General features: G+C 35.0%; 1 protein-coding gene across 1 annotated transcript; it reads left to right on the forward strand.

Annotated features, from left to right (window-relative positions):
* The first annotated feature begins 24,256 nt into the window (after nucleotides 1–24,256).
* Nucleotides 24,257–27,502, forward strand: LOC145086727 (calcium-dependent protein kinase 24-like). The gene is made up of 8 exons (XM_079024555.1): nucleotides 24,257–24,855; nucleotides 25,422–25,545; nucleotides 25,907–26,050; nucleotides 26,170–26,322; nucleotides 26,400–26,515; nucleotides 26,603–26,773; nucleotides 26,859–27,092; nucleotides 27,167–27,502. Exons 1-8 carry the CDS (start codon nucleotides 24,331–24,333, stop codon nucleotides 27,311–27,313), a joined length of 1,614 nt encoding a protein of 537 aa, XP_078880681.1. The 5' UTR covers nucleotides 24,257–24,330; the 3' UTR covers nucleotides 27,314–27,502.
* The last annotated feature ends 214 nt before the right edge of the window (nucleotides 27,503–27,716 follow it).

Raw genomic sequence — 27,716 nt, forward strand, 5'->3', positions numbered from 1 at the left:
TACAACACCTACTATACTCCACATACCAACGACAACCCATGCAATATCTTTGTCGATCGTCATCCTCTTCATGGCCTACCGCAAATGCCCCTTTAACAGAATGATTTGGCTCTTCACATTGGAATGTGATTTTTTTCCTTGTACGTATATGAACAACATCAACAGTCCGCAACAACTCTTTGGCACTATCATCAACACTCGTGTACTCCCCATTATCCGGAACTGTCCAGCCAAAATACGCATCAAATAGTTGTAAACCTACACATTAAAATAATTATCAATTAATCCAATGTACCATTTACACACAATAATAAATATTATACAACATAATACAACTAAATACTAACCCCAAACTGCAAACATGCATTACTTAACTATATACAAAATTTAATGTACATATAGAGCATACATATCTTGATCACACTGAGGAGGCCCTCTTGAAATGTAGATCATTCCAAGCAAATAAATTGCCTCAAAATGATCTTCATTTGCTGCTTGTCTCAACAAAGTCATTCCGACATCAAAATTGCCATTACAAAAGCAGTCCTCGTGTTGACAGAATAACAATATCATTAACATCAATGAAACTAAATATTAATAAATGGAATAGATTACATATAATTACTGAAATTACACATACCATTCCTTGGCTAAACATGGCTTCAATGTTGTTATGCAATGCACATGTGCATATAAATAAATTAGCATTCAGATATTTGGGACCTGTTCCTTCAATCATGTGAAGGGATGTTGTTCTGAACAGTTGAGGATCAACCTCCGCTTAATACATCTTCTTTGAAATTCAAAAATTTAAATACATAGGAAATAACTAATAAATAAAGTTGTATTTCATCAAATATACATTCATTACTTGATGTTTATTAAGAATTACCAAATTCTTGTAAAGATGATCTCTTTTGTAGATTATGCCCCTACTATTATAATAATCGGACTCAAAATCTCTATTGGAAGATCATCTAACGAACAACTTCTTGTATTCGACATTCTACTTACAAAATACACATTGGAGTAGTTGATTTCAATTTTTTTTTAAATAGACGTAATTATGAAAACCAGTGTAATAGTATGAAAAAAAACTTACTTTATTATGCTCTGGTCGCGAGGACTAAATACAAGAGTCACTATTATCGGAGAAAACCGATTTTAAGAACGATTACCCTTCGACGATTTGGGGGTTTAAGTGTTTGTTTGCAGTTTTATTTTCGGGAAGATTTGTGACATTCTGAATTGTTGAAGGACTGAAACGCCGACATGACATCAGAAACATCATGGCGCGTAAACGATATAGAATGCAAAAAGACCAAAGTGCCCTTGAAATCATTCCAAATATGTGATAAATAAGGGTAGTTGTGTCAAAACACATTATTCAAACATTATAACCTTTTATGGGTCAAAGTGGAGCTTTGACTAGTTAAATAAAAAGATTGAAGGTATTCGAACCTGCGAATTCGGGAAAGAAGAAGAGACGCGTCATCCGGCTGAACTAAAGTACCATATATTTCTTAAAATTATATAACTTTAATATTATGTATTCATAATTACATATTATAAAAAAAATATAGAAACATTATTATACTTATAAACACAAAATAACAACCTCAACAATTGTATACAAAATTCACCCAGATTCATTAAAGTAACATACACTAAGCTGACTTATGTTTCTCACAATTGAATAACTTTAATATTATCTTCGTTAACGTGGATTCGAATTAATACATGGTATTTGAAGTAATTATATATGTACAAGATAAATATAGGTAAGATATCTTTACTACAAATTGTTTCACATATTATACTCAACTTATTAGACCAACTCCAATGGGAAAACATTAAAATGGTGATGTTTACACATGAAAATGGTGTTCTCAATCCAATCAGACACTAAATTGGTGATTTTAATTTTACTAAATTAACATATATCTCAAAATTTGATAATTATAAGACAACCATTTAATTTTAAAGGAACATACGCTAAATTAGCATATATGTCAAAATTTGATAATTATAACACAACCATTTAATTTTACTAACATAACATAACCACTAATATGTATGTATGTATGAATGTATATATGTATGTATGTGTGTGTGTGTGTATATATATATATATATATATATATATATAATTGACCAAGTTAGGAATAGTAAACTTTTGTAGACTTTCATTTTGCCACACGATTTTCCAAACTTTTACTCTTTTAGTCCCTTATTAAAAACACAACATATTTACTAATCAAGTAACAACATCAAGTAATTACTTATCAAGTAAATTATTATATATTCATATATTAAACCAAAAGAATATACATATCAATCTCGCACAAACAAATTTCACACCTAAACACCCATTTGTATCCATTCACAAAAGCGTGTAACATACTAATCACAGACTTATGCATTACACAAGTTCTCTGGAAGCCATGGAAGTGTACATGTTTTTCCCCTCCCTATTTAAGTGGAGATGAACCTTGGAACAAATTGCTCTAAGATTCCTGTGACAACCCGTAATTTCAATTCTTGTAAAAGTCAATCTTAGTCAACGAAAGTCAAACATATCAAATAAAGGTCTAACTTTTTTTTTCAAATATTGTAATATGGTTAGACTAATGAGTTATAGGTGTATAAACCTTGTATTCAAAGGTTTTGTGTGTTTAAGGAGGAAAACTTTTGGAACCGAAAACCTTGTGCGAACCGCAAACCCTCGCTTCGGCGGTAAACCCTCGGACCGCAAACAGTTCATAGCCGCAAATGGTTTGCAGCCATAAACCTCGGTCTTATCCACTCGGTGTGGTAACCAATGAAGGTGTCCCATCAGTTTTGACCCCTATATAGGGGATGGACCGTGATCTCCTCCTCACTTCTTCATTTCCAGCCGAAAACGCACCCTTCCCACTCAAGAGCACCAACCGTAAACTCCTTTTCTCTCTTAAATATCATCCTTCATCATTTTAATCTTCTTAGGATCATGCTTGGATCCTCAAGTGTTCTTCATTTCATCAAGAAAACTCAACCGTAAACCCTTGAATCTCCTTCATTTATCAAGAACATTGAGCCGTAAACCCAAGAACACCAAGATCTTCTTGGATGGTGAACTCTTGGGGCTAACCGTGAACTCTTGTTGATAGCCGTAAACTCCTAGTATCCTTCCATTTTGCTTCTAACACACTTATTTGTAAGTTCTACTTACAAATTAGTCCAATTCATTATCATTCTTATGTGTATATACACTAATTGTATACATATATACTACATAAAATGCTTTTTAGGACTTGTTTTGCCTCGGGACATCACTAGTGGAAACAATCATCCTATAGCGAACGTTCAAACAAATCACTCACATAAGGTGAGTTCATATCCCCACAATTTACCCTTTTAAATGCTTTTAGGGGGGAATACAAGTAGAACACAATTTAATTGTGTTAAACATTTACATGTGGAAACAAACAAAAGGATTTTTTATGTTTAAGTATTGTAAAAATCATTTTAAAACTCTTTTAAACTATTTTTAGAATTCTGTTTATATCAAAATTATATTCATTTACATATTTATGTATAAGTATGCTTTAACGGACTTAGGACTATTGCTAAATACCGTAACTCTTGTTCCTTATTTGGTTGTGGGCTTAGGGTATGATCACTAGTCCGACTGTCAGCTAAATCATAGTTATACTTTCTAAATATATACATGAATATTTAACCCCCATTTTCAAAGAACATACTTAACGCAGTTCCATATGCTGAGCAATTGAGTCTTTTCTCCAAATCAGTTATAGTTCAAACAAACATACTAGTAAATTATAATAGGTATAGTTTATAGGATCAATACATACTATTTTCTAGAACAGAGAAACATACATGAGTCAATACATACACACTATTGCTATTCATTACAAAGTATTCTATTCATTTACAAGAACAAAAAGGAACTTACATACTATAACAAGAACAAGATAACAAAAATATGAGATACTATTTCATGGCATAGCAATATTCTTGCTATGTGACGTTTTATAACTAGAGTCTCCTAGAGGGAGAGCGTGAGTTTGAGTATAAATCTATACGGGATTGACCATCCTACACCTTGCTGCTAGCTATAGTGGGACCTGCAGGTCTACAGGTGACAAATGTCATATCATTTTCGATGCCTGAAGAACGTCATGTCTTATACTAGTCAATCAAGCATCGTTATAACCTAATCAAATTTTAACCTTAATTAACCAGTTTGGTTTCAAGGTAGTTAATGCATCAGTAGTGTATTTTATACAATACTACTGTAACCTTCATTTTCCATTACATTCATATAGTGATATTCTTACATGAGAATTGCGTTCTATTTTTCTAGTAAAGATGGTTTTACAAATATGGAAAACATACATTTATAATATTTCAAGCACAAACATACATTTTACACTATTTTCAAGAGAACAGATCATACAAACCGTTGGTCTTGGGTAGAAGACTACTTTTCATTTAAGCAGAAAATATAGGATTTTTCTGGGAAGTACACAAACATTTTCACTAGACAAATACAAAATTTTAACTAAACAAATACAAACATTTTCATGAAACAAATGCAAACACTTGACACTAAAATACTTATGAACTCACCAACTTAAATGTTGATACTCTCTTTCAAAATAACTTGTATTCTCAGGGAACCAGTAGACAGGTACACGAGCACAGGTTTTTGAGAAGACCGAGCATGTTCAGACTTGTCTTTTATTTTTGCTTTACATTTTTGGTGTCATACTACTATTGAAAGAGCACACATGTATTAACTATTCTATTAATGCAATGGATGTTGTTGCTTGTTTTACTATTATGCATTGTTATGATACTGTACATGACGTCCTCCGCCCTTGAATGTTTCCGCCGTTCCGGTTTGGGGGTGTGACAATTCCACGTACCTTTTGTTCTGCGGTAAGCATTGTTCAACATGTCCAAAGCTTCGTGCTTCCTATTTCTGCCTTCTACCATCAGCATCATTCCCAGGACAAATGTCCCAATGCAGATGCTTCTTCAAGCATCGTTTTCCCTTCATGATCAGCTTCCAATAAAAATAACTTCATCTGAAAAAAAAAACATTAAACACATAATTTCTAGTTAAATTAATGCAAAACAAGAAACAAATTAATTAATACCATGCATATAACAACGTACAATCCATCCCTGAACATAATATTTGGGTTTCTCATCTCTTCGCATTTATTGACAACTGCATGTTTCTGGTCAGACCAACGACAATATCATAATCCATCTACCTCCATCTGTTTGTATATTTCTTCCGTTTTTCCTGCCTCGTTGAAGATTCTGCAACTGCAAATGAAACACAATATTGGTCCCAAAATATAAGGACAAGTCAAATACACTCGTGAAATAGAAGGATCAAAGACAAAACTTACACACTCTTCATCTTGAAAGTGTCGACTGCTAAAATTTTTCCCAAGTCGACTATTATCTTCTCAATCACTTCCAATGGCATGTCTGTTAGCAATTTGCTTTGATTTCTTGGTTGCATCTTCGAAGAAGTACTAGCTTCCATAATATTATTCCTTGAATAAGATAACGATTCTGCAAAAATGATTTTAGGGTTTTTTGACTGTCGGAATTTTGAAATTGGTTTTGTTTGCAAGTGACTGAAATAAGACTGAAGAACTGAAACAACGTGATTTGTTGAAAAAATTATGGCGCCTACAAGATGTTGACTATAAAATGACCAAATTGTCCTCATACATATAATGACTCATATTTGATTATTAAGGGTAGTTTTGTCAAAAATCATAATTAAAAGAAAATTCAATATATTTTAAAACACAACCGGAACAATTGATATATGCCTTTTTAATCTAGCAACTACCACATTGACCAATGACCCATATGTCATCCATGGGTGTTACCATCACCCATATGTCATCCATGGGTGTTACCATCACCCATATGGCATCCATGGGTGTTACCATGACACTATAAGCAACTACCATGTTGAACAATGACATGTATGTCATCCATGGGTGTTACCATCACCCATATGTCATCTATGGGTGTTACCATCACAACTATGTCATCCATGGGTGTTACCATCACCCATATGTCATCCATGGATGTTACCATCACAACCATGACACATATGCCATCCATGGGTGTTACCATCACTCATATCTCATCCATGGGTGTTACCATCAACCATATGGCATCCATGGGTGTTACCATGACACTATAATCAACTACCATGTTGACCAATGACCCGTATGTCATCCATGGGTGTTACCATCACAACCATGACCCATATTTCATCCATGGGTTACCATCTCACATATGTCATCCATGGGTGTTACCATCACTCATATATCATACATGGGTGTTACCATGACACTATAAGCAACTAATATATTGACCAATGACCCATATGTCATCCATGGGTGTTACCATGACACTATAAGTAACTACCATGTTGACCAATGACCCAAATGTCATACATGGATGTTACCATGACAATATAAGCAACTATCAACTTGACCAATGACTCGCATGTCATCCATGGGTATACCATGACACTATAAGCAACTATCAACTTGACTAATGACCCGTATGTCATCCATAGGTGTTACCATGACACTATAAGCAACTACCATATTGACCAATGACCCATATGTCATCCATGGGTATATCATGACACTATAAGTAACTATCAACTTGACTAATGACCCATATGTCATCCATGGGTGTTACCATGACACTATAAGCAACTACCATGTTGACCAATGACCCGTATGTCATCCATGGGTGTTACCATGACACTATAAGCAACTACCATGTTGACCAATGATGTGTATGTCATCCATGGGTGTTACCATGACACTATAAGAACCTACCATATTGACCAATGACCCATATATCATCCATGGGTATACCATTACACTATAAGCAACTATCAACTTGACCAATAACCTGTATGTCATCCATGGGTTTTACCATGACACTATAAGCAACTACCATGTTGACCAATGACCCATATGTCGTCCATGGATGTTACCATGACACTATAAGCTACTACCATGTTGACCAATGACCCATATGTCATCCATGGGTGTTACCATGACACTATAAGAAACTATCATATTGACCAATGACTCGTATATCATCCATGGGTATACCATGACACTATAAGCAACTATCAACTTGACCAATGACCCGTATGTCATCCATGGGTGTTACAATAACACTATTAGCAACTACTATGTTGACCAATGACCTGTATGTCATCCATGGGTGTTACCATGACACTATTTGGGGTTGGGTAGAGCTGATATTTAGAGCCAAGACCTATTCAGCTATCGTTCAATATTTGAGGTGAGCTTGCTCATTGGTTTTTGCGGGTCGAAGGCACCAATGTCGGTCCATGTTTATTCTATGTAAGTGTGCTAGTTGTTTTCATGAGTTTTGCATGTGTATGTGTTTATATGTTGTCGGGCTAGGGTCCGATGACCATTTGTATGCTATGTATCTTTGTGATTATTTAATGTGTATGTGATTATTTAATATATATATATATATATATATATATATATATGTTATATGTATGTTAGGCGGGGCCAGATTAATTTCCGAGTAGGGCTCGATGTCGGGCAGGGCCTGATGCCGGAAAGGGTCTGATGTCGGGCAGGGCCCGATGACAGTGCGGGGCTTGTTATATGATTATTGTATGTATGGTATGTGGTAGTTTGGGGAACTCACTAAGCTTTTTGCTTACGGTTTTAGGTTTTGTTTTAGGTACTTCTAGTTCCAAGGGGAAGAGATCGGGTTGACTGCATCGGACACTCCATTTGTATTCTGTTATGGGACATATTCTGATTTTGTTGATATTTGATATATTTATTCTATTGGGATGTATGAACAATGTTTTGGAAAACTGTTTTTACTTTAATCAAAAATGAAACTTTTGGGTCATAATTTTTGGATGTTTCAGAAATAATGTAACTTGAATGATTGATTTTAGGTCAAACTCTTAATACATTAAGATGATCTTATTACATCACTAAATATGGATTTTTAGTACTTGTATCTATTGTACTCAATGGTATGAGCTTAATAGTTTAGTGTTTAATAAGTAGGATAAAAAGGGGACTTAAACTTGGTGATATTGTGATTTCATAAATATGTCCCCTATCTTTGAGAAATCATATAAAATTATTGGAATATCCGAATTGCATGAAATTAGTATCCCTTAAAATGTATGGATGTGTAGTTTTATCTATCTAAATGGTTTGATATGGTTTTATACAGAAATGTAAAATGTTTTCATCCTATGCAGACTGGTCTAGAAAATTAACTGATCACATTGCTAATTTTATAAAAGTCATAATTAAATATAGGGAACTATAATTTACATGAGGTTTTAGGATAGAACTACGTATGAAAGTCTAGTTTTGTTCCTCAAAAGGCCTTATCTTTATTCAATTCCTAAGTTGGATAGAATTGGTATTCTTTGTAGAGTGGTCTAGGTGGATGGTTGTTTGTAATAACCATTTTGTAAAATGTGTGATTAATTTTAGAAAAATCCAATTGGCATGTGGTCTTAGATTGAGTTTAGATGAAGAAGTTTAATTTACATTATGTTTTAAAATGAATGATCCCTACTCCTTTTTGGGCTTTGGTGACCATCTTTACAGGTTGGTCCATATAGTTGTAACACCCTGTTCGGAAAAGCATTTATTCATGGATCCAGAAGTCAAGGCTAGGGGCGTTATGGTCATTTATGGGTTTTGAGTTTTATTCAAGAAGGTTTCGGGCCGGGGTGTGTTGTTAGAAGCGTAGGGCTTCTCGCCACCTTTCCGTAGATATTAGGTTCATCGGAAACGAATCTAGAACGAAGGAGTTATGACACTTTGAAGATATTGGCAATAATGGCCCTTGTGGAGAAAAGTTCGCATGGAAGGCCATGCATGCATTTTTGGAACACGCGTGGGTACGCCCAGCGTAGTGGAGCGAATGATCGCAGGTGCGGAGAGGTGTACGCCCAACGTATGCTTAGAGTCTCAAAACCCTATTTTTATGGGGGTGCCACTATATAAAGAACATATTGGCTTCAACCCTAGGTCCTTATCAGCCACCCCAACTTCAGAAAAACCCTAGAATGCCCCCAACCCTTCATTTTGTGAGATCTTGACCTTGGGAAGCTTAGTTTGGTGGTTTAAAGCTTTGAAGAAAAAAGAAGAAGAGTGGCAAGGAGGAACCTTGGAGGCCAGAGCTTATAGATTTGAGATAACATCATCTTCTGGAACACTTTTGAAGGTATAAAGCTCACAAATTTACTTAAGGGTGCTTAGTGTTCGGTTTTGAGCATTCTAACACTCCTATGGTGTACATGCAACCCTATAAACCTTGGATCTATGTTTTCTCTATAATACATGCGAATAAGAACTTTCCAAGGCTTTAATCATAACTAGCATATTATGAAGTTCTTATACTACAAAGTACTAGTTAGATGACATACCTTTTGATGTAGCTTGATGTCTTCAAGCTTTAAGAGCTTAGCCCCAATAGTGTGGAAGCCTCAAGTGGAATCACAAATCACCAAGACACCTTGCAAGACTTTAGAGAATATGAATACTTGGTTCTCTCTTAGTGAAATCAGCTAGCCCTCTTAGTGTATCCACACTAGTGCCAATTTCACCAACCAAGGACATCTTTATATAGTGTGGAGGATTAGGGTTAAACCTTAATACCCATGACCTTTCATTTCCTAGGATCCATGGGTTAAACACTCCATGGACTATCCATGAAAGCTTAGCCCAACCTAAATGAACTTAGCCCATTCCATATATATAAGAGTCCATATTTAATTAGTTCCTTTTGATCACTTAATTAATTATAAATTAATTCTTGATCAATACTAATTAAATAATATGATTCCATATTAATATATTAGAACTTATAATATATTAATATTAATCATAAACATACTATTCTCAAAAGATTATCCATATAAATTGTGTCGGTGAAGTGCAACCCAAATGGACCATGTCGGGACGGGTCAAGTACATACCAAATATAGTTATGGACTTAGACATTAATCCAACAGTCTCCCACTTGGATAAGTCTAAAACTATTATTGCGTATGACTTCAAACCTAACTGGCAATCGTAGCTCTTAAAGCCGTTGTCGAACTCTGATCTTGTTAACGACTTGTCCATTAGATAAGGGATCATATATTCCTCCATTCTAGATATCATATGGACTGAGACATGGATTATAATCATTCTCTCTGTCCATTTGTTGTTTCCGGATTTCCGATTTATGATGACTGACTAATTGAACAAATCAAATCAGTCCTGGCCCGGCCGAGCACTTCCATTTGTCATCATCAAATCATCGAGGGGCCCACAGATATCGCTTTTATCCCAAAGGTAAAAGGAATGGATAAACTTTGACTCATATGGCTTGTTCTACTACTTGTTGAATCATACACAAAGGCACGTTTTATAGCACCGAGTTACCAAATGCGTTTTCGTGCAATCAATGTACAACCAACTCATAGTAACAACTCATATCTCTAGGTTTGAAGAATATAAGATATTATCGTCTCATGATCACTCGTGATAAAATCCATGAAGTGATTCCAATGAGCGTGGGTTGAATCCAATACTCAGAACTTATGAGCACTCATGAGTGTTGTAGCCCTTTGTCCAACACCGTAGACCTCTACAAGCCAACCCATGACAGTCTTAATTCATATCTACTTCCAACATATGACCGACTGTGGATGGTTTGAATAACTTAGTCATTCCGGAAGAATAACCTAGTTTATTCGGGAAGTCAAAACATGCAAAATGAAACACAATAATAATTGAATACAATATGGTATCAAAACCTATGAACATAAATAAAACACCTTTTATTTATCACCATATGATTACACATTATTCATTGTATACTGTTTCAGCTATCAACTTTATTCTTGAATTTAAAACAATAGTTGTCCCATGCTCCAAGCATGTACACTATGTTTTCTAAACACTAGTCATGCCACACACCAAGTATGCATACTATGTTTGTCTATGATCTTTACTTTATGAACTAGATCCATTGAACATAACTTCAATGATTCTCTTTTCACACTCCCAAATCCTTACTGCAAATACAAGAATTCCAAATTCATGTCATTTACTGAAATCTGTTAGATTCTAAACTTATATGCATTGATCCTCTTGTAATGATTATGCACAAAGTCAGAAAGACTTGACAACAATCATTACAGAGTATTCCAAAGGAGATCAGCTCCTTGGAAACTTCCTTCTTGCATTAAGTTTCCTAATCTTACACAGATTGAATAATTTCTAACTTTGAAACATTTCCATATTCCATTTTGACTATCACTTCTGAACAGGAGTTGCCTCCTTACAGATTATGTCAATATGGTCCTTTCAAAATTATCACTATACTTCCAACTTTCCTTGAGCACCCAATCTTTGGTAAACCTTAGATTGTCCTCGACAATTGTTTAATCCTTTTAGTCATATCCAGTTCTAAACCTTTTCCCTTCTTAATGCCCCAGGCATTTGGAAAATTTTAGAAAGGATGAATATTGCACATGTAATCGATCCTATATCCGAAGCATATGAGAATCGATTCATGATGTCTCACATAAAGACTAAACCAGTCTTTTGCTATAATATGTCCATTTCAATTTGCCAAGTTCTCATAATTCAGATTATGAAAAGGGATGCCGTAATCATAATAGAATTTTAGAACGCAAATAATCGACTCATATACAAAATTTCCTTATGTTGAGCCATTCCAACATGAAATTCATATATATATCCTTGACTAAATACGATTAAAACCTCAATCTAAGCTTTTAGATTTGAGATGAAGTATAATTTCCTCTCCCTTAATTATAGCAAAACAACTTTTTCCTAATTGAAACCTTTTGTTTTCTATAATTAACATTGCTAACTTACAACCTTTATCATAATTATCATGCTCCCACTAACATGATGATTATTCGCATAACACTTATGCTCCCACTAGCTTTGACATGTACTCAGAAATCAGCTGACTTTCTTACCAAAGTTCAGATTTCTGATACTAGATTGTTTTGATAAAAATTTATCAAAATCATACACCTTCCCTTAGATAGCACACTTGTGTGTCTAAACAATTATGAAGAGGGATGCCGTAATCATAATGGTTAGACCTTTTTGCCACTTCTCACAAGTCCAAGTTAGTGTGCCGGTAAACCACACACGCTCCACGAACGACTTTGAGAATGCAAATATCACAATTGCTATCTAAGCTAAAATCTACTTAGTGAAAGTGTTTCCTCACCATCATTTTCATGAATCGGAGAGAAACCTTATGACACTTAGATTTTCTGGTGTATGTGTTCTTTATCCATGTGAATTGTCATAACCATAGTCACAAGACAAGGATAATGACAAATCCAAAATAATATGGATTGAACTCAATCTTAATTTCTTGCCACCTGGCAGCTCAAGGGTCTGCCATTGCTTCCAAGTTGTTGTGCAACTAATTGAGAACTCTAATAACTCATACGCAAAGCCAACTTTAACTGGAATGGGCACATAATATGTCAACACGATAGGTTATAAACCTCAAGTCGTGTGCTGGTGAAGAACCTCAGGTTCTCTTCTTGATTAGTTCTTGAGACTTTCAAGACCTTTAAGACTCCCACTGTCCTCTTGACCTATAAGACCCCCTTGTCAAACATCCAAGAGATAGTGTGGATTCTAACCAAGACAAACACTTCACACAATTGGCCTTAGTTGGTCTTTGTTTTATCCAAAACATCACAACTTACCAATTTCAAATGTACAAGAGTTTTAAACCTTCTTTAAGACATGTCACTCAAGTTACAATCTTAGAGTATAACTCTAAGAATTGTTTTTGGAACGAAGTATGAATCATCTTCTTGATTTAACCACTTCAACAATTCAAGTTCCTCTTCTTAGCTATAAGAAGGCTCTTAGAGAATGAATTGTCTCTAAATCATTAAGATGATCACAAAACTGATACGAAAGTACTCTCTCCCATCTTTTCAGATTTGAGAAACTTTTATCCTTCTACCTAATTTGATTCTTCTTATTCGCTCTGCCATACATTGGAACCTTTTCCAATGTCTCAGAATTACACTTAAGCTTGTAAGTATAACCATATTTACTGAGCTATAGTAATTATGACGAATAATCTTATCGATCTTTTGTGGTGGACTTAATCAGTGCACAAGACTGTGTACCCCTTAGTCCTTCACTTGACTCACACATACATGTGAACAAGTAATTAGTCTTAATTTTCCAATACTTGAAAGTTCTCATTCATCATGCTATATAACTTGCATGATTCCAAGTTCCGGTCCAATTGAAACTTGGGTGATGAGAATCTTTCCTTAATTGGTAAATTTAGACATTACCACAAATGAAAGAATCAATTTCATACTTCCACTCTTGCTATTAATGGAATCTTATAAGCAACAAAAATTTCCACAGATGCCATTGTAAGGATATTTTAAAATAAATAAAATCAAAAATTTTCCTTTTATTTTAAAAACTTTGCGGAAGAACTTGTCCTTACAATCCATATGAAAACTTGTTGTTATCTATTCCTAAGCAATATCTCATAACTCCTAAGAAGTAGCTCAAGAATCTGATCTTCAAACTATGCGATAGAAATCCATCTACGCCATCAGATTCAACATATTCTTTCTTTAAGTTTCTTCACTTTTCTTTGATTCTTAAAACATCACCATGTGACCCAGTCACATCATGTATTAGGAATCTCAGAATAGAAACTTAGCAGAGTTAGATAGTGGAATTTACCTGAAGTAGAGTCAAACTTATTGACTTTAACATCCTTAGGTAAATTTGGCAGCTTCGCAACCAATGCCCCTTCCTTTGGCAATATAAACATATGGACCCTTTGATAATGGTACAAGGGACTATCACAGACTTAGCTTTTCTCTTTACCATTTGGTCAACCGAGTTGACTATGGCCGATCCCTTTACCATTGGGAAGAGAATGCTTTTCTGGATTTCCTGTGTCACTATTGTCAATGTCCATCAAGTTTTAAGGAAGTTGATCTTAACAAATAGATAAGATCATTAAGGGTCTTGTCATAGTCTGTTTCATAGGTGTCCCAAAGGAACTCACTATGTGACTTAGAAAGTGATTGAACCACCAACTTTCTCAAGACTTTGACACCCAACTCTCCCGGCTTGTCAATATGTGACTACATCTCCAAGATGTGATCACACCTAGACCTTGCCTTGCCAATAGGGCTTGAGTGACCTTGAACTTGTGGGTTAGGGAGAATAATTGAAGGAGGTGAAAGAAGTATGATGTCCATGGGACATCATCTTCATTTAGGAAAACTTGTTTCAAGAGATTTAGGAAGATCATAAATGTCTAAACCAGACATCTTTTGGGAGATATTCAAGATAGTTGATTTTAAAGTCCTTAATATGACACCCAATATGAAATATTAAGGCTAGGACCCAACAAACTATTTTATAACTTAGAATAGGGATGCCGTAATCCAAGCTATAAAATATTTGAAGGTAGGTGAATGACGATTCACCAATTTCCACCAAGATAAACGAAATGTATTATTAGGTTTTAATTGGATTTGAAACTCCTAGATCTTTGAGATTCATTGAACTGTTCAAAGGCATGTTTCAATCTCGAGTGTGCCCTCTCAAATTTTGTGACTGGGATGCCGAGGATCACAAAACAAGGTGTGAATAACCATACCAATTCACTTGGTACCCTTAATATTATCACCCAATCAATGTGCCGGTTAACCACACACGCTCCATTGATCTATGACAAACATTAAGTCACCCTTCGTGATCCTTACTAGTCCAAGTTAGTGTGCCGGTTAACCACACACGCTCCACCAACGACTTGGTAAGGTACAAAGTGTGAATTCCATGGGCTAGCACCAAATTCACATTTTTCCTAAGTAACTAAGATTGGGTATTATTAAGAGTTTAGTTACTTAGTATTTATCGTTAATACTTTTAATGAAGGGAGAATTATAGTCTTGTCAAACCCGTTTGGCTAACGACCCTCCACCGGTCAAGCAAGCGGTGGGTGAGAGTGGACACCCATTAAGTCGCCATTTTATAGGCAACAACCTTATACCCACCTTATAGACCGGCTTCGTGAATGAGGCGTACTAGCGGTAAGACTGACTTTACTATTATACATATATATATATATATATATATATATATATATATATATATATTATTAACTTATAATATTATAAAGTATAAGGGTTGAATTTTAACTCTTTAAAATTCGCTAACTTCGAATTAAAGTATTCATAAGTGAAAACTTTTCAAATTCCAAAACTTGAGGGCAAGTTTTGAAACTATTCAAAACTAATTAATTCCATAACTTATGTGTTTAAAGTAGTTTTAATCCAAAAACTCTTCAAGTTCCATAACTTGAGGACAAGTTATGGAAGACTTTAAACTAATAAAAGAATTAATTTTTCTTTATTTTATAACTTATGGAATTAATTAAGGTTACACTTTTTTTTAATTTATTATTTAATGAAAAGACTCTTGGTCATCCATAACTTGAGGACAAGTTATGGAGTCATAAAACAATTTAATGAGGAAAAAGACTCTTCATTTTGTAACCTATGACAACTTTATGAGTTTTAAGATTCATAAATTTGACTTATAAGTTACATAAACACATTTTATGAACTTCTTTTAGATTAATTTGGATTAAAACCAACTATCACATAATTTTATTAATTAATCTAAATTCACTCATAAAGTAACACAAAAAAATTTTGGTGATCCATAACTTATTCTTAAGTTATGGAATCCTTTAAAACATGAACACCAAATTTTGTAACTCCATAAAAACTTTGAATCAATTTTTTTTAAAACCTTTTCATATCCATAACTTATGGAGGTCTCAAAAAATAAAACTCTTTAGATCAAACTTTTAAAACTAATAAAATAATCATATCATTTTATCTTTTATTAAATTTGACCTAATTCAACTCATAAAGCAAATTATTCAAATTTTACAAATAATTAGTTTTTCACAAGAACAAGTAATTATCTTAAAATTTGACAAACTTCATGATTTTTTTCTTTTTTTTTCAACTTTGAAAATAAAATATTTGCATCAATATAACAGAAAACAACCCGTGGCTCTGATACCACTGTTGGGTTTTGAGCATTCTAACACTCCTATGGTGTACATGCAACCCTATAAACCTTGGATCTATGTTTTCTCTATAATACATGCAAATAAGAACTTTCCAAGGCTTTAATCATAACTAGCATATTATGAAGTTCTTATACTACAAAGTACTAGTTAGATGACATACCTTTTGATGTAGCTTGATGTCTTCAAGCTTTAAGAGCTTAGCCCCAATAGTGTGGAAGCCTCAAGTGGAATCAAAAATCACCAAGACACCTTGGAAGACTTTAGAGAATATGAATACTTGGTTCTCTCTTAGTGAAATCAGCTAGCCCTCTTAGTGTATCCACACTAGTGTCAATTTCACCAACCACGGACATCTTTATATAGTGTGGAGGATTAGGGTTAAACCCTAATACCCATGACCTTTCATTTCCTAGGATCCATGGGTTAAACACTCCATGGACAATCCATGAAAGCTTAGCCCAACCTAAATGAACTTGGCCCATTCCATATATATAAGAGTCCATATTTAATTAGTTCCTTTTGATCACTTAATTAATTATAAATTAATTCTTGATCAATACTAATTAAATAATATGATTCCATATTAATATATTAGAACTTATAATATATTAATATTAATCATAAACATACTATTCTCAAAAGATTATCCATATAAATTGTGTCGGTGAAGTGCATGCCGGTTCGGGTCAAGTACATACCAAATATAGTTATGGACTTAGACATTAATCCAACACTTAGATCTAGTATGGGTTAGTTTTTGGTCCAAAGGTGAAAGCTTTACGGCTTAAATCTGATTTCTAGACCAAGGGTTGCCTCCCTTAATGCTAAATGACTCCGCAGAACAGAAAGTTGATATCTTGATGGTCCAAATGAGTTCATGCATGAGTTAAGACCTTTTCTAATGGAAATAGATTATGGTTTTTGGAGTTGGAGCTTATGAGAGTCATGGAAGCCATAAAGTAAGCAACTTTATGGTTTAATACATGAAATAGGACCTGAATCTGAGTTTGTAGCCTCTGAATCGGAGTATTAAGCACTTAATGGAAAGATGGCTTAACAGGGTGCTACGCTGAGCGTACGTGCAGTTACGCCCAGCGTACTCGTCATCAAGCATGTACACTAAGCGTACATTGGAGTACGCCCTGCGTAACTCTGCCAGTTGGGTTTCGAGCATTTGGGCCTCGGTGTGGGTTGTGCTTTGGACTATAGGCCTTTAGGCCTTAGTGGACCATCAAGAGTCACTGATTATGGGTCAATAGTGGCTTAGGAAGCCTATCTAGTGTTGGGCCTTTTATATTATGTTTGGGCCTTAGTTTTGGACCATATTGGGGGTAGGGGTAAATAGTCATTTTACCTTAGAAGGACTATTGCATTGAGCTAAGTGTTATTTGATCTTGGTAGCTCAGGGAGCTAAGGGAGCAGCAGTCGGGGAAAACTTTAGTTAGCAGTTAGAGGGTTATCAGCAAAGTTCAGCAGTGCAGGTGAGTTTCCCTTTGTGTGAATGGGTCTACGGCCACAATGCCGGCCCATGTAGTTATGAGTAGGAAGACCCGGAGGATAGCCCTAGGCATTGTATGCTAGTATGTTATTTTGGACCAAAGTCTGATGCCATACGGGTGCTTGATCAAGAAGGTTTATGTGTCAGTTATTCCGGATCAAGATCTAATGTCGGGGTAAGCCCGAGGAAAGTTGCATGTTAGATTGTACTCATTATCTATTTGATACTTGTATGTGCCTGGTAAGGAGGTGAGTGTGGGTGAGGTCTCGTATCTCACCATTAGCATAGTATGGACGGGGTTCCATGTCTCATTAGTAGTAGAGCAGGGGCGAGGCCCGAGTTAGGAAAGTAGTGAGTGTGGGCGGGGGCCCATATCTCACTATCAACAAGAGTGTGGACGGGGTTCCATGACTCATTAGTAGCAGGACAGGGTTGGGGCCCAAGATAGGCGAGGCCTTAGGGCAGTAATGCAATAGAGTATGTTCAGTTTATGTGTTATGTGTTATGGTTATATGTTTGCATGCGTTAGCGGGCAGGGCCCAGAGACAGGCGGGGCCTAAAGTAAAATAGATCTGTATACCGAGCAGGGCTTGATGTCGGGCGAGGCCCGATGCCAGAGCGAGTCTGATTTTGGGATAGTCCCGAGGCAGCAGGGGCCAGGCCTAGTATGTGATTATGTGTATGGTATGCGGTAGGTTGGGGAACTCACTAAGCTTCGTGCTTACGGTTTTCAGTTTTGGTTTCAGGTACTTCCGGTAGTAGAGGGAAGAGCTCGGGGTGATCGCATGGCACACACCATTGTTTAGTCAGCCTGGGATGTTTTACTCTGATATTAAGAATATGGTTGATTTAACATTCTGATTTTATGTTAAGAATTATGTTATGGATTGATGAATATGGTTTAAGTAACGTTTTAAAAATGAAATTTTTAGTCGTGATTTTTGGGTCGTTACAATACTGTTTACCAATTCTTATAAAAAACTTGTAAAAATTATAGAATAATGTAGAAAAATCATTATATTGCACTACTAGAAAAACAGACTTTTACGACGCGCAATGTGTGTCGTAAAACGCTCAGACGACGCGCAAATTAATGGCTTCATGTGACTTATCAGTATCATTGCTTTTAGCTTCCTGTTCTTCATCTTTTATTAATGGCTTCATGTGACTTTGTTGTTCATTATCTATTAAGTTTTCATAAAATAAGATCTAGGAAAGGTAATAACAAAATTCCTAGGTTCCTAGCAGAAGCATAGGAAAAAAGAAAGTTAGATACACCATAAAATATCAAAAAGTAATAATTGAAAGAGTCATAAAAAGAAAGTTTTCATAAAAAAGAAAGTTAGATACACCATAAAAGAAAGTTAGTCACCAAGGAAAATAGAATAAATAGGGGAGAAGAAAATATGGACGAGAACAGCAAAACCAAGAAAAAATAGAGGAACAATATTGCTTGGTGCTAAAGGTAACTTAACTAAATAAAACAATACTAGTATGCACTTTCACTTGTTCACGAACCTACTTTCATAGAAAAAAAATATAGCATTATATTTACCTATCAGGTTTCTCCATGATGTCAAATCCAAGTATATCATCAACACCAAGAGCACTAAGTTGCAAAATAACATTAGAAAGGTTGCCTCTTTTGATCTCTGGTATTATGGAATCATCATGTCCCTCAAATCTGCTCTCTGGATAAAGACGGAAGCATTTCCCAGCTCCTTCACGCCCTGCACGCCCACTGCAACATTATAAAAAATTTAAATTCGAATCACATTTCCATCTTATTTTATTATATTCCCTGCTATCTCAAAATAAAAAAGCAATGTTTGACTTGAGACTTAGTTTAATGAATCAAACATGGCTTTATATTTGGTCCCTATAGATGTAGATGTGAAATCAATGTGCTTACCTCCTTTGAAGAGCTTGAGCTTTTGAAGTTTTAACAACAATTAGAGACTCAATGCCACTATCAGGAGAGTAACTCCTCACTTTAACCAATCCAAGATCAATCACATACTTAATTCCAGGTATTGTCGTTGATGTTTCAGCAATGATAGTTTCAAGTATTACCTATAGTAACAAACACACCAATTCAACTTTAGGAAAGTAATTAGGGGTGGAAAGGAAAAGAAAAACAAAAACAGTTTTATAGAGTTCTTAATAAGGGGTGTAGCTACTAGTGTACCTTTCTGAATCCAACAGGAGCAGGTGCAAATACTTTCATTTAAAGTACAACATCCTAATAAGAAAAATAAATTGAAAGCATACAGCTATAACTGTAACCTAGTATGGTTTTCATAGTACAGTGCCTTATGAAAGATATCTTTTTTAAAGAGTATGCTAATATGGTAGAAAGAAATGAATGTAGGATGTTATAACAACCATATAGATGAAAGTATGTTGTTACTTCTTGCAATTGCATTTACCGCATATGAAATTCATAGAATGTGAATACTTCAGTTTTTGCAGTCCCCGTCATCCCCGAAAGCTTTGGATAGAGCTTAAACATTGATTGGTACGTGATTTCCGCTACTACAACTAAATCAGCCTACAAAGTCCAAGAGAAATACAAGTTAATAGCTTTAATTAAACAAGAGTTATCAAAAGAATGATGATGTGGCATGCCACATATGACCATCATCAAAAATCAATATATACCTAGATTGGTAAGCCTTCTTTTGCCTTCAAATAATTAAAAATTATCATTAATTTACAGCCTGTTCGTTTATTATAAGAGCTTTCCCATTTTTAACAATGTACTGGACATCATGACGATAGAATTCCTTGGCTTTCCAAGCATTCATGACAAATCTACATTATATATTAATGATAAGAATCTAAACTATAACATATGAAAATAAGAATATGATAAAATTAAAGTTACCTAGCCCAAGGATCATTCTCGTCCTATAGATCTTTTGTTTCTAGAGCCATCTCAGCTAGGGCTATTCCTTCTTCTATCAACTCCACTGAATTATCCTTAAGTTGTATATTGTAATGTTATGTAGTGGAACAAACAGTGAGATACTCATACAATGGAGATGGATAACAAGACATCAAAAAGGAAAAAGAAGGGCAAAAAAGTAAAATACGAGGCCACGCATGAGAAGCTCAACTACTTTAGCAGCAATTGGGTAACGTGCAGCATCCTTGCTAGCCTAAGAATGATATGCATATCAAAGATTTTAAGTAACTAGTTCCTTTTGTTTACTTTCCTAAATATTTTTTAAACATCATTTATCCGTACAACACTCAAAGTAAGAAGACATACCTCACCACTTATCAGCAATGGGTTTCTTCCCTCATCAATTAGGACATAATCAACTTTATCATCTATTGCAAAACGGAATGGTTTTGGCCTGATAAACATTGTGCTATTATTAATCCAAGAGAAACTTCAAATGAAATCTGCCTTAGTAATTAGTATTAGTTTGAAAAATGTGGTAATACCATCTCATTACAAGTTGTCCACTACTGCCAGCTAGATTGTCTCTCAAATAGTCAAAAACAAGTTCCTAACATCATTAAATGTAATATACAACCAAGAAAGAACTCTTTCCAAATAGTCAAAATACATAACCTAAGTAATTAATACCCCTTTACAACCTTTAAACTCCACCTTTGAAAATGTAACTGTGTAAGAACCTTGGAAAAATACTTTATCTAGATTTCATCACAATAGAAAACTAGATAATGTACAATAGTAAATTTTATACATACCAGCATCAGGTAGAATGGCCATATTAGGTTCAGATCCTTGAGCCATCACAATAGCCTCTTCACAAACTTCAACAGACAAAAGTGATTCAACAATCTTTTGAGTATCAGGAGCTTTATCGACATCCATGTCCATATCCTAAAAATCCAAATGCAATGTTGTGCATCCTCTCTCATTGAAAGTAAAACCTTGATCCACAGAGACATCTTTTGGCTCCAATGATTGCATTTTTTATCACCCACATCTTCTGGCTCCATCGCTTATGTGGAATTAACCTTCTTTATTACGTGTAAAGTTTATTTTTTTGGAATAGAAGACCTATTGTATACTCACTGCTGCTTTCGTTTCCAACTATCAAACACCACCGGGACCACCTACAACAAGGAAGCACGAACAAAGAAGAAAGAAAAATATTCATCTATGGAGGAGAGAGATGAGAGAAAACCCGGTGGAGGGGGAGAGACGAGAAGGTGAATGCATCAATTAGGGAGAAAACAAACTCAGAGAGTGGAGTGAAGTCAGATTTAGGAGAAGTTGTACCAGTTTTAGGGAGAAATCGAACCAGTTGGTCTTTGTTGTTGATCTTCTTTGCCGCGATTACTGGCTCGTGAATAAAGAGAAAGGTGAGGGTTTCTTGATTGAGAGAAAGGATAGGATTGATAGAATTTACGAGAAAGATCTTGCGAAAGGAATTGATAAAGCCCGAGGCTGTGATGATGACCATATGGGATAACGAACGGCTGACTCCGGCACAGGTGCAATATGCGTGCATTGATGCTTTTTCTGAGTTATAGAATGGGGAGGTTCTTGATTGAGAGAACCTGAACTAATTCGAAGCTGAATTCACAGTTTTTGATCTAAGGCACCGTTTCTCAAGAACAAATTAAGGTTCTTAATATTTAGGGATTTATGATTTAGGGTGATTTGGGGAGTCGTAGTAGGCGAGATGTTTAATTTTCTTGGGAATGGAAAATGGCTATGAATGATTTAGGGTTCTTAGCAGAGGATTTTAGAAGGAGAAGAAGGAGTATCAGGCGGGGTATTTAATTTTTTTGGGATTTCATTTCCCAAAAAAATACGGAGAACGCGCCTTCTTAAAAAAATATAAACCGACACCTTTACATGACACGCTTTTTATGATAAGTGCCCTCCGTATTACTTTTTTTTCTTTTCTGACACTAATTTTAGGGCATGCATAAATGTGTGTCATCTATCCTTCAAATTTTAGAAGAGATGACATTATTTTTAGGGTGCACGATTTTGCGTATCGTAAATCACTGCGTGTCATTGTTTACGCGTCATTAAAGGGATGTTTTCTAGTAGTGAATGCATATTTTATATCCCAAAAAGCTAGAAAAGTAGTATATACTAATAAGTAACATTCTTGAAAATTGAATGAGTTTAAGAGAACTAAATCGATCCAGAAACCGATTGTTGTAACAATATTAAAAGTAAAAATTAAGTATAATACAAAGTATTATTAAATGATACTTGAAATATGATCTAAGTAGATGTTATTAGTATGGAATGTAGGTGTTCAAAGAGATGGGGTTCATCTTAGTAGCACATGTAGTTTTTCATAGTTAATTTGTTGATTCAAGTGAGTTACACTAGCTTGTTTATTATGTTAGTTATATTTGTGTATGTGAACGTGCAATGATTTCGAGGAGAAGCCCTTCGGGGAACCTGAGCAAGGAACAGAACATAGTTGGTACCAATACGTAGTGCTAAGAATTTATGTGGTATATGAATATATGTGTTTGTGTGAATATATATGATTAATATAATAAATAAGTATTTTGTATATTCACTAAGCTTTATGTTTAACCGTTGTTTGTTAATCTTTTCAGGACCCTCTATGTGAGTAAAGTGAAGTGAATAAAGTGAAGAACACGACATGGTTGTGACGAAAGTTCACATTCTCATGACATTTTGGATATGTAAATCTGAGATCATGAATTCCATATTTTGGTTTATAAAACCTTTTAGTAAAATGAAATATTTTATTTTGGAAATTTTAACGGGATGAAATCACAAATGTTTTCTTTTACAAATGATTTTTATAATTAAATTTTCAAAATTATGATCTAAAACATATTCTTTTCAAATAAAATAAAATTTTAAATTTAGGATGATATACAGTGAAAAAGATAACCAGTGATGTTTGTATCCAAGAAATCCTATGGGTTTGTGTGTTCTAGAAACTTAGAGAGAGAAACTAGAGAGGAGAGGGAAACGAGAAGAGTAAAGTGTATTTTTGGATGGAAGGAGTTGCCGGAAAAATTATGTTGACAATAGATGCCATGGTCGTCAAGAACCGAATGAACCTCCAATAATCGGTCAACATGATATTTTATGAACAAAAAAAGAGTTTAATATTAAAAAAATTTAAGAACTAACAAAAACATACTTCAATATTGTGAATGAAGAAGATGCAAAATTCATTACCCTTGTTAAATTCCTAATAAGGTGTTACTTATAAACTACTAAATAGCTTAATTTAGAACTAGAGATTCTTGTCATCTATTGTTTAGGTCTGGATTTTTGTCATATAACATTGTGCACAAATATTTATACAAAAATCCAAAAAAAAAAAAATAGTATTATAAAAGCGTATACCTGTTATTAGATGGACAAAGATAGGGAACATGTAAAAATATGAATTATGTTATATTAAAAAAAAAAAAAAAAAAAAAAAAAAGATAACGTAATCAAAACCACAAACAAACAATTTCTCCACAAAATTAGGGTTTTCACTCGCTCCATTTTCCTAATATCATTTTCAAATGATCATTCTTTGATCCTCTCATGCTACCCCCAAACTGAAACCCTAAATCTGCATCAAAAATATCATAACAAAAACACCATTATTCCCATGGGGGGTTGCATGTCCATTGCCAACAAAAAATTAATCAAGAGGACCAAGAACAATGTCAAACCCTTACACTCACACGATCATGATCATGATCATAAAACAACTAAACTACATGCCTCCTGCACAAACCTCCGGCGACCTCACGTACTCAGGGAATCCTCCGGTAACAATATATTCCGGTGGTATCGTTTTGGGGGAGAGCTTGGAAGAGGTGAGTTTGGGGTGACGTATGAATGTCAAGATAAGGTGAGCGGGGAGAAGGTTGCATGCAAGAAGATATCAAAGAGCAGGTTGAGGACAGAGGTTGACATTGAAGACGTAAGGAGGGAGGTTGAGATTATGAGACACTTGCCACCACACCCTAATATTGTGAGGTATAGAGATGTGTTCGAGGACAAAGAGGCTATTTATTTGGTTATGGAACTTTGCGAGGGAGGTGAATTGTTTGATAGGATCGTTAGTAAAGGTCATTATACCGAAAGAGCTGCTGCTCTTGTTACCAAAACCATCGTTGAAGTTGTTCAGGTTAATACATTGCTCTTAAATTCATATAACGATAGATGTAACTGTAGCCAAAAATGAAGAAACGTATATGGTTCATTTAATTTGAACTAGAAACAGAAACGACCCTCGTTCTAAAAAATGAGCCTTGAATGCACTTTGACTTACACCAACAATTTCAACAAAAAACCGTCAAAAAGCATCTAGGGGTTTTCTATCGCAAAATTGAGATGTTCCATTTTCGAGACACAGTTTAGACCTTATTTACATACGCAAGCCGTTCCAAACATATTTTGGGCCTAGGACGAGAGAAAAAAATGGGCCCTAAAATACATAAATGTTATCAAGTTTTTTATAATAACTCAATAATTAAAAGAAAATTATTTGTGTTATCTTCTAAATATAACCATTTTCATAAAAAATTTGGGCCCTTTTAAAAAATGGGTCTTGGACGGTCGCCCCTATCGCCCACCCTCTGGGACGGGCCTGTACATACGCAATATAAGGCCCTTTTATTATTGTAAAAGAGGTCACCATAAACATATTGTCGTTAAATAAAAACAGTTGTTAGGTTATGTATGCTTTTGTAGGTATGCCACAAGCATGGGGTAATACATAGAGATTTGAAACCGGAGAACTTCTTATACGCTAACCGAGGCGAAAACGCTCCCCTAAAAGCAATTGATTTTGGTCTTTCCATCTTCTTCAAACCTGGTAAGTCTTTAAAGTTGTCTTTGTTAGATTGGACATGACATGATAGTAGTGGATTAGATTGGATTGGATTGGATTGGTTGGATTAACGGGACAATGACTACTTTTGATCGTGAATTTGAAGGGAATGCACATCTTTTGTACAAAAAAAAGAGCGGAAGAAGTACTAGAAATCCCATCTTGTCATTTTTGGTTGGGACAAGAATGAAAATTTTAGTATAAAAGAGTCTAACTCCATTGCACATCAAAACAAATTACAATATCATGTATTGTCCTACATAATACCCGAGGCCTAAAAAACCTATCTAATGTTTGTTGTTTGTTAACTTAAGTTATAAATTAATGTGTCATGTTTTGGTGCTAGAGCATCGGTTTAAGGAAATTGTGGGAAGTCCATATTACATGGCTCCAGAGGTTCTTAGACGGAATTATGGAGCAGAAGTTGATATTTGGAGTGCTGGGGTCATTCTATATATATTATTATGTGGAGTTCCTCCTTTTTGGGCAGGTAATTACTAATGATTTTTTTTTAAAGATAATATGTGGATCTTTTTGTTAAATATGAAAGTTGAGGAGTATATTTGCACAACTTCTTATATATGGAGGGGTTCGATGTAACTAGAACAGAAACCGAAGAAGGAATTGCACACGCGATCATAAAAGGCGATATAAATTTCCGTAGAGATCATTGGCCACTTGTCTCCGAGGATGCCAAAAATCTCGTCAAGGGCATGTTGGAACCTAGCCCACACAAACGTCTTAAAGTTGAACAAGTCCTTGGTATGTACCTTATGCTTTTAAATTTGTACATTTCAAACTAGCACACTAAGTTTTAATAATTACTCACATGTCCATAGGAAGCAACTGGATACAAAATGCGGATAAGGCACCTAATATTCCTTTGGGAGAAAACGTTCGATCAAGAATTCAACAGTTCTCTTTGATGAACAAGTTCAAAAAGAAAGTCATCCGTGTAAGTTATTTGACTATTGGATTATCGAGTTTACCTCAAAACTCAAAATATAAGACATTTTATTCGGTTTTCATCCAATTAAATCAGCTCGTAGCAGAAAATTTGCCAAACGAACAAATGGATGGATTGAAAAAGATGTTCAATGACATGGACAAAGACAAAAACGGTGCACTCACATTCGAAGAGCTCAAGGATGGCCTAAGTTCAATCGGTGATCACCCCGTTGATGATCCTGATATTCAAATGTTCATGGAAGCTGTGAGTTATCCATTGTGAAAAAATGCATGTTGATTAGTCATTAGTCATTAGATCAACTAATTTATGTGTATTTCTTGTTTGAAAGGCCGATCTTGATCAAAAAGGGGTGTTAAACTGCGAGGAGTTTCTAACGATTGTGGTGCATCTAAAAAAGATTAGCAACGAAGAACAACTCCGACAAGCATTCCGGCATTTTGACAAGAACCGAAATGGATACATTGAGTTTGATGAGTTGAAAGAATGTTTGTTCGAAGGACACATGAATCCACACAACGAAAAAATGGTTCACGAAATTATAATCGATGCTGACCTAGATAAGGTTTGACTTCACAAGTCAAATGAATACATGCAAGATTTGACCTAAAAAATCTAATCGGTTCTTTTGTGATGTAGGATGGTCGGATTAGTTATCCGGAATTTGCGGCCATGATGACGACAGGAATGGATTGGAAGATGTCTTCTCGGCAGTATTCGAGAGCGAAGCTTCATGCAATAAGCATGAAGATGTTCAAAGATAATTCAATAAAATCAGGAGACTGAATGGGATACGTTTTTGGGTGGTAGATATTTGTAATTTGATCGAAAACGGCTTAAAACAAGCAAAACCTTTGACGAATCCAAAAACAACGATGCTATATCGATCGACTTGCACCTTCGTGCAATTAGAGTTGTACCTCAATGTGTAAAACCTTACCTCAGTTCGTAAGCATTTAGTTGTTTTCTTGGTTATCTCTCTATTTTGGACATGGGATCAATCATAATAACCTTCCTAGGTTTTTTATGAGCTAAATAATAAAGCACATCAAATGCCGAACACATCCCAAGTTCATTACAAAATATGCGATAAAATGAAACGCGCGATTTCTAAGAAAAAAAAAAGTATAGGTGGCTTATAGTAAAAAAAAAAAAGTATTGCTCCACATGTTGTTAGGTATTAGTGTAT

Source organism: Lactuca serriola, chromosome 2 (genome assembly GCF_051521515.1).
Source record: "Lactuca serriola cultivar US96UC23 chromosome 2, Lser_US96UC23_V15, whole genome shotgun sequence".
Taxonomy (NCBI): Eukaryota; Viridiplantae; Streptophyta; class Magnoliopsida; order Asterales; family Asteraceae; genus Lactuca; species Lactuca serriola.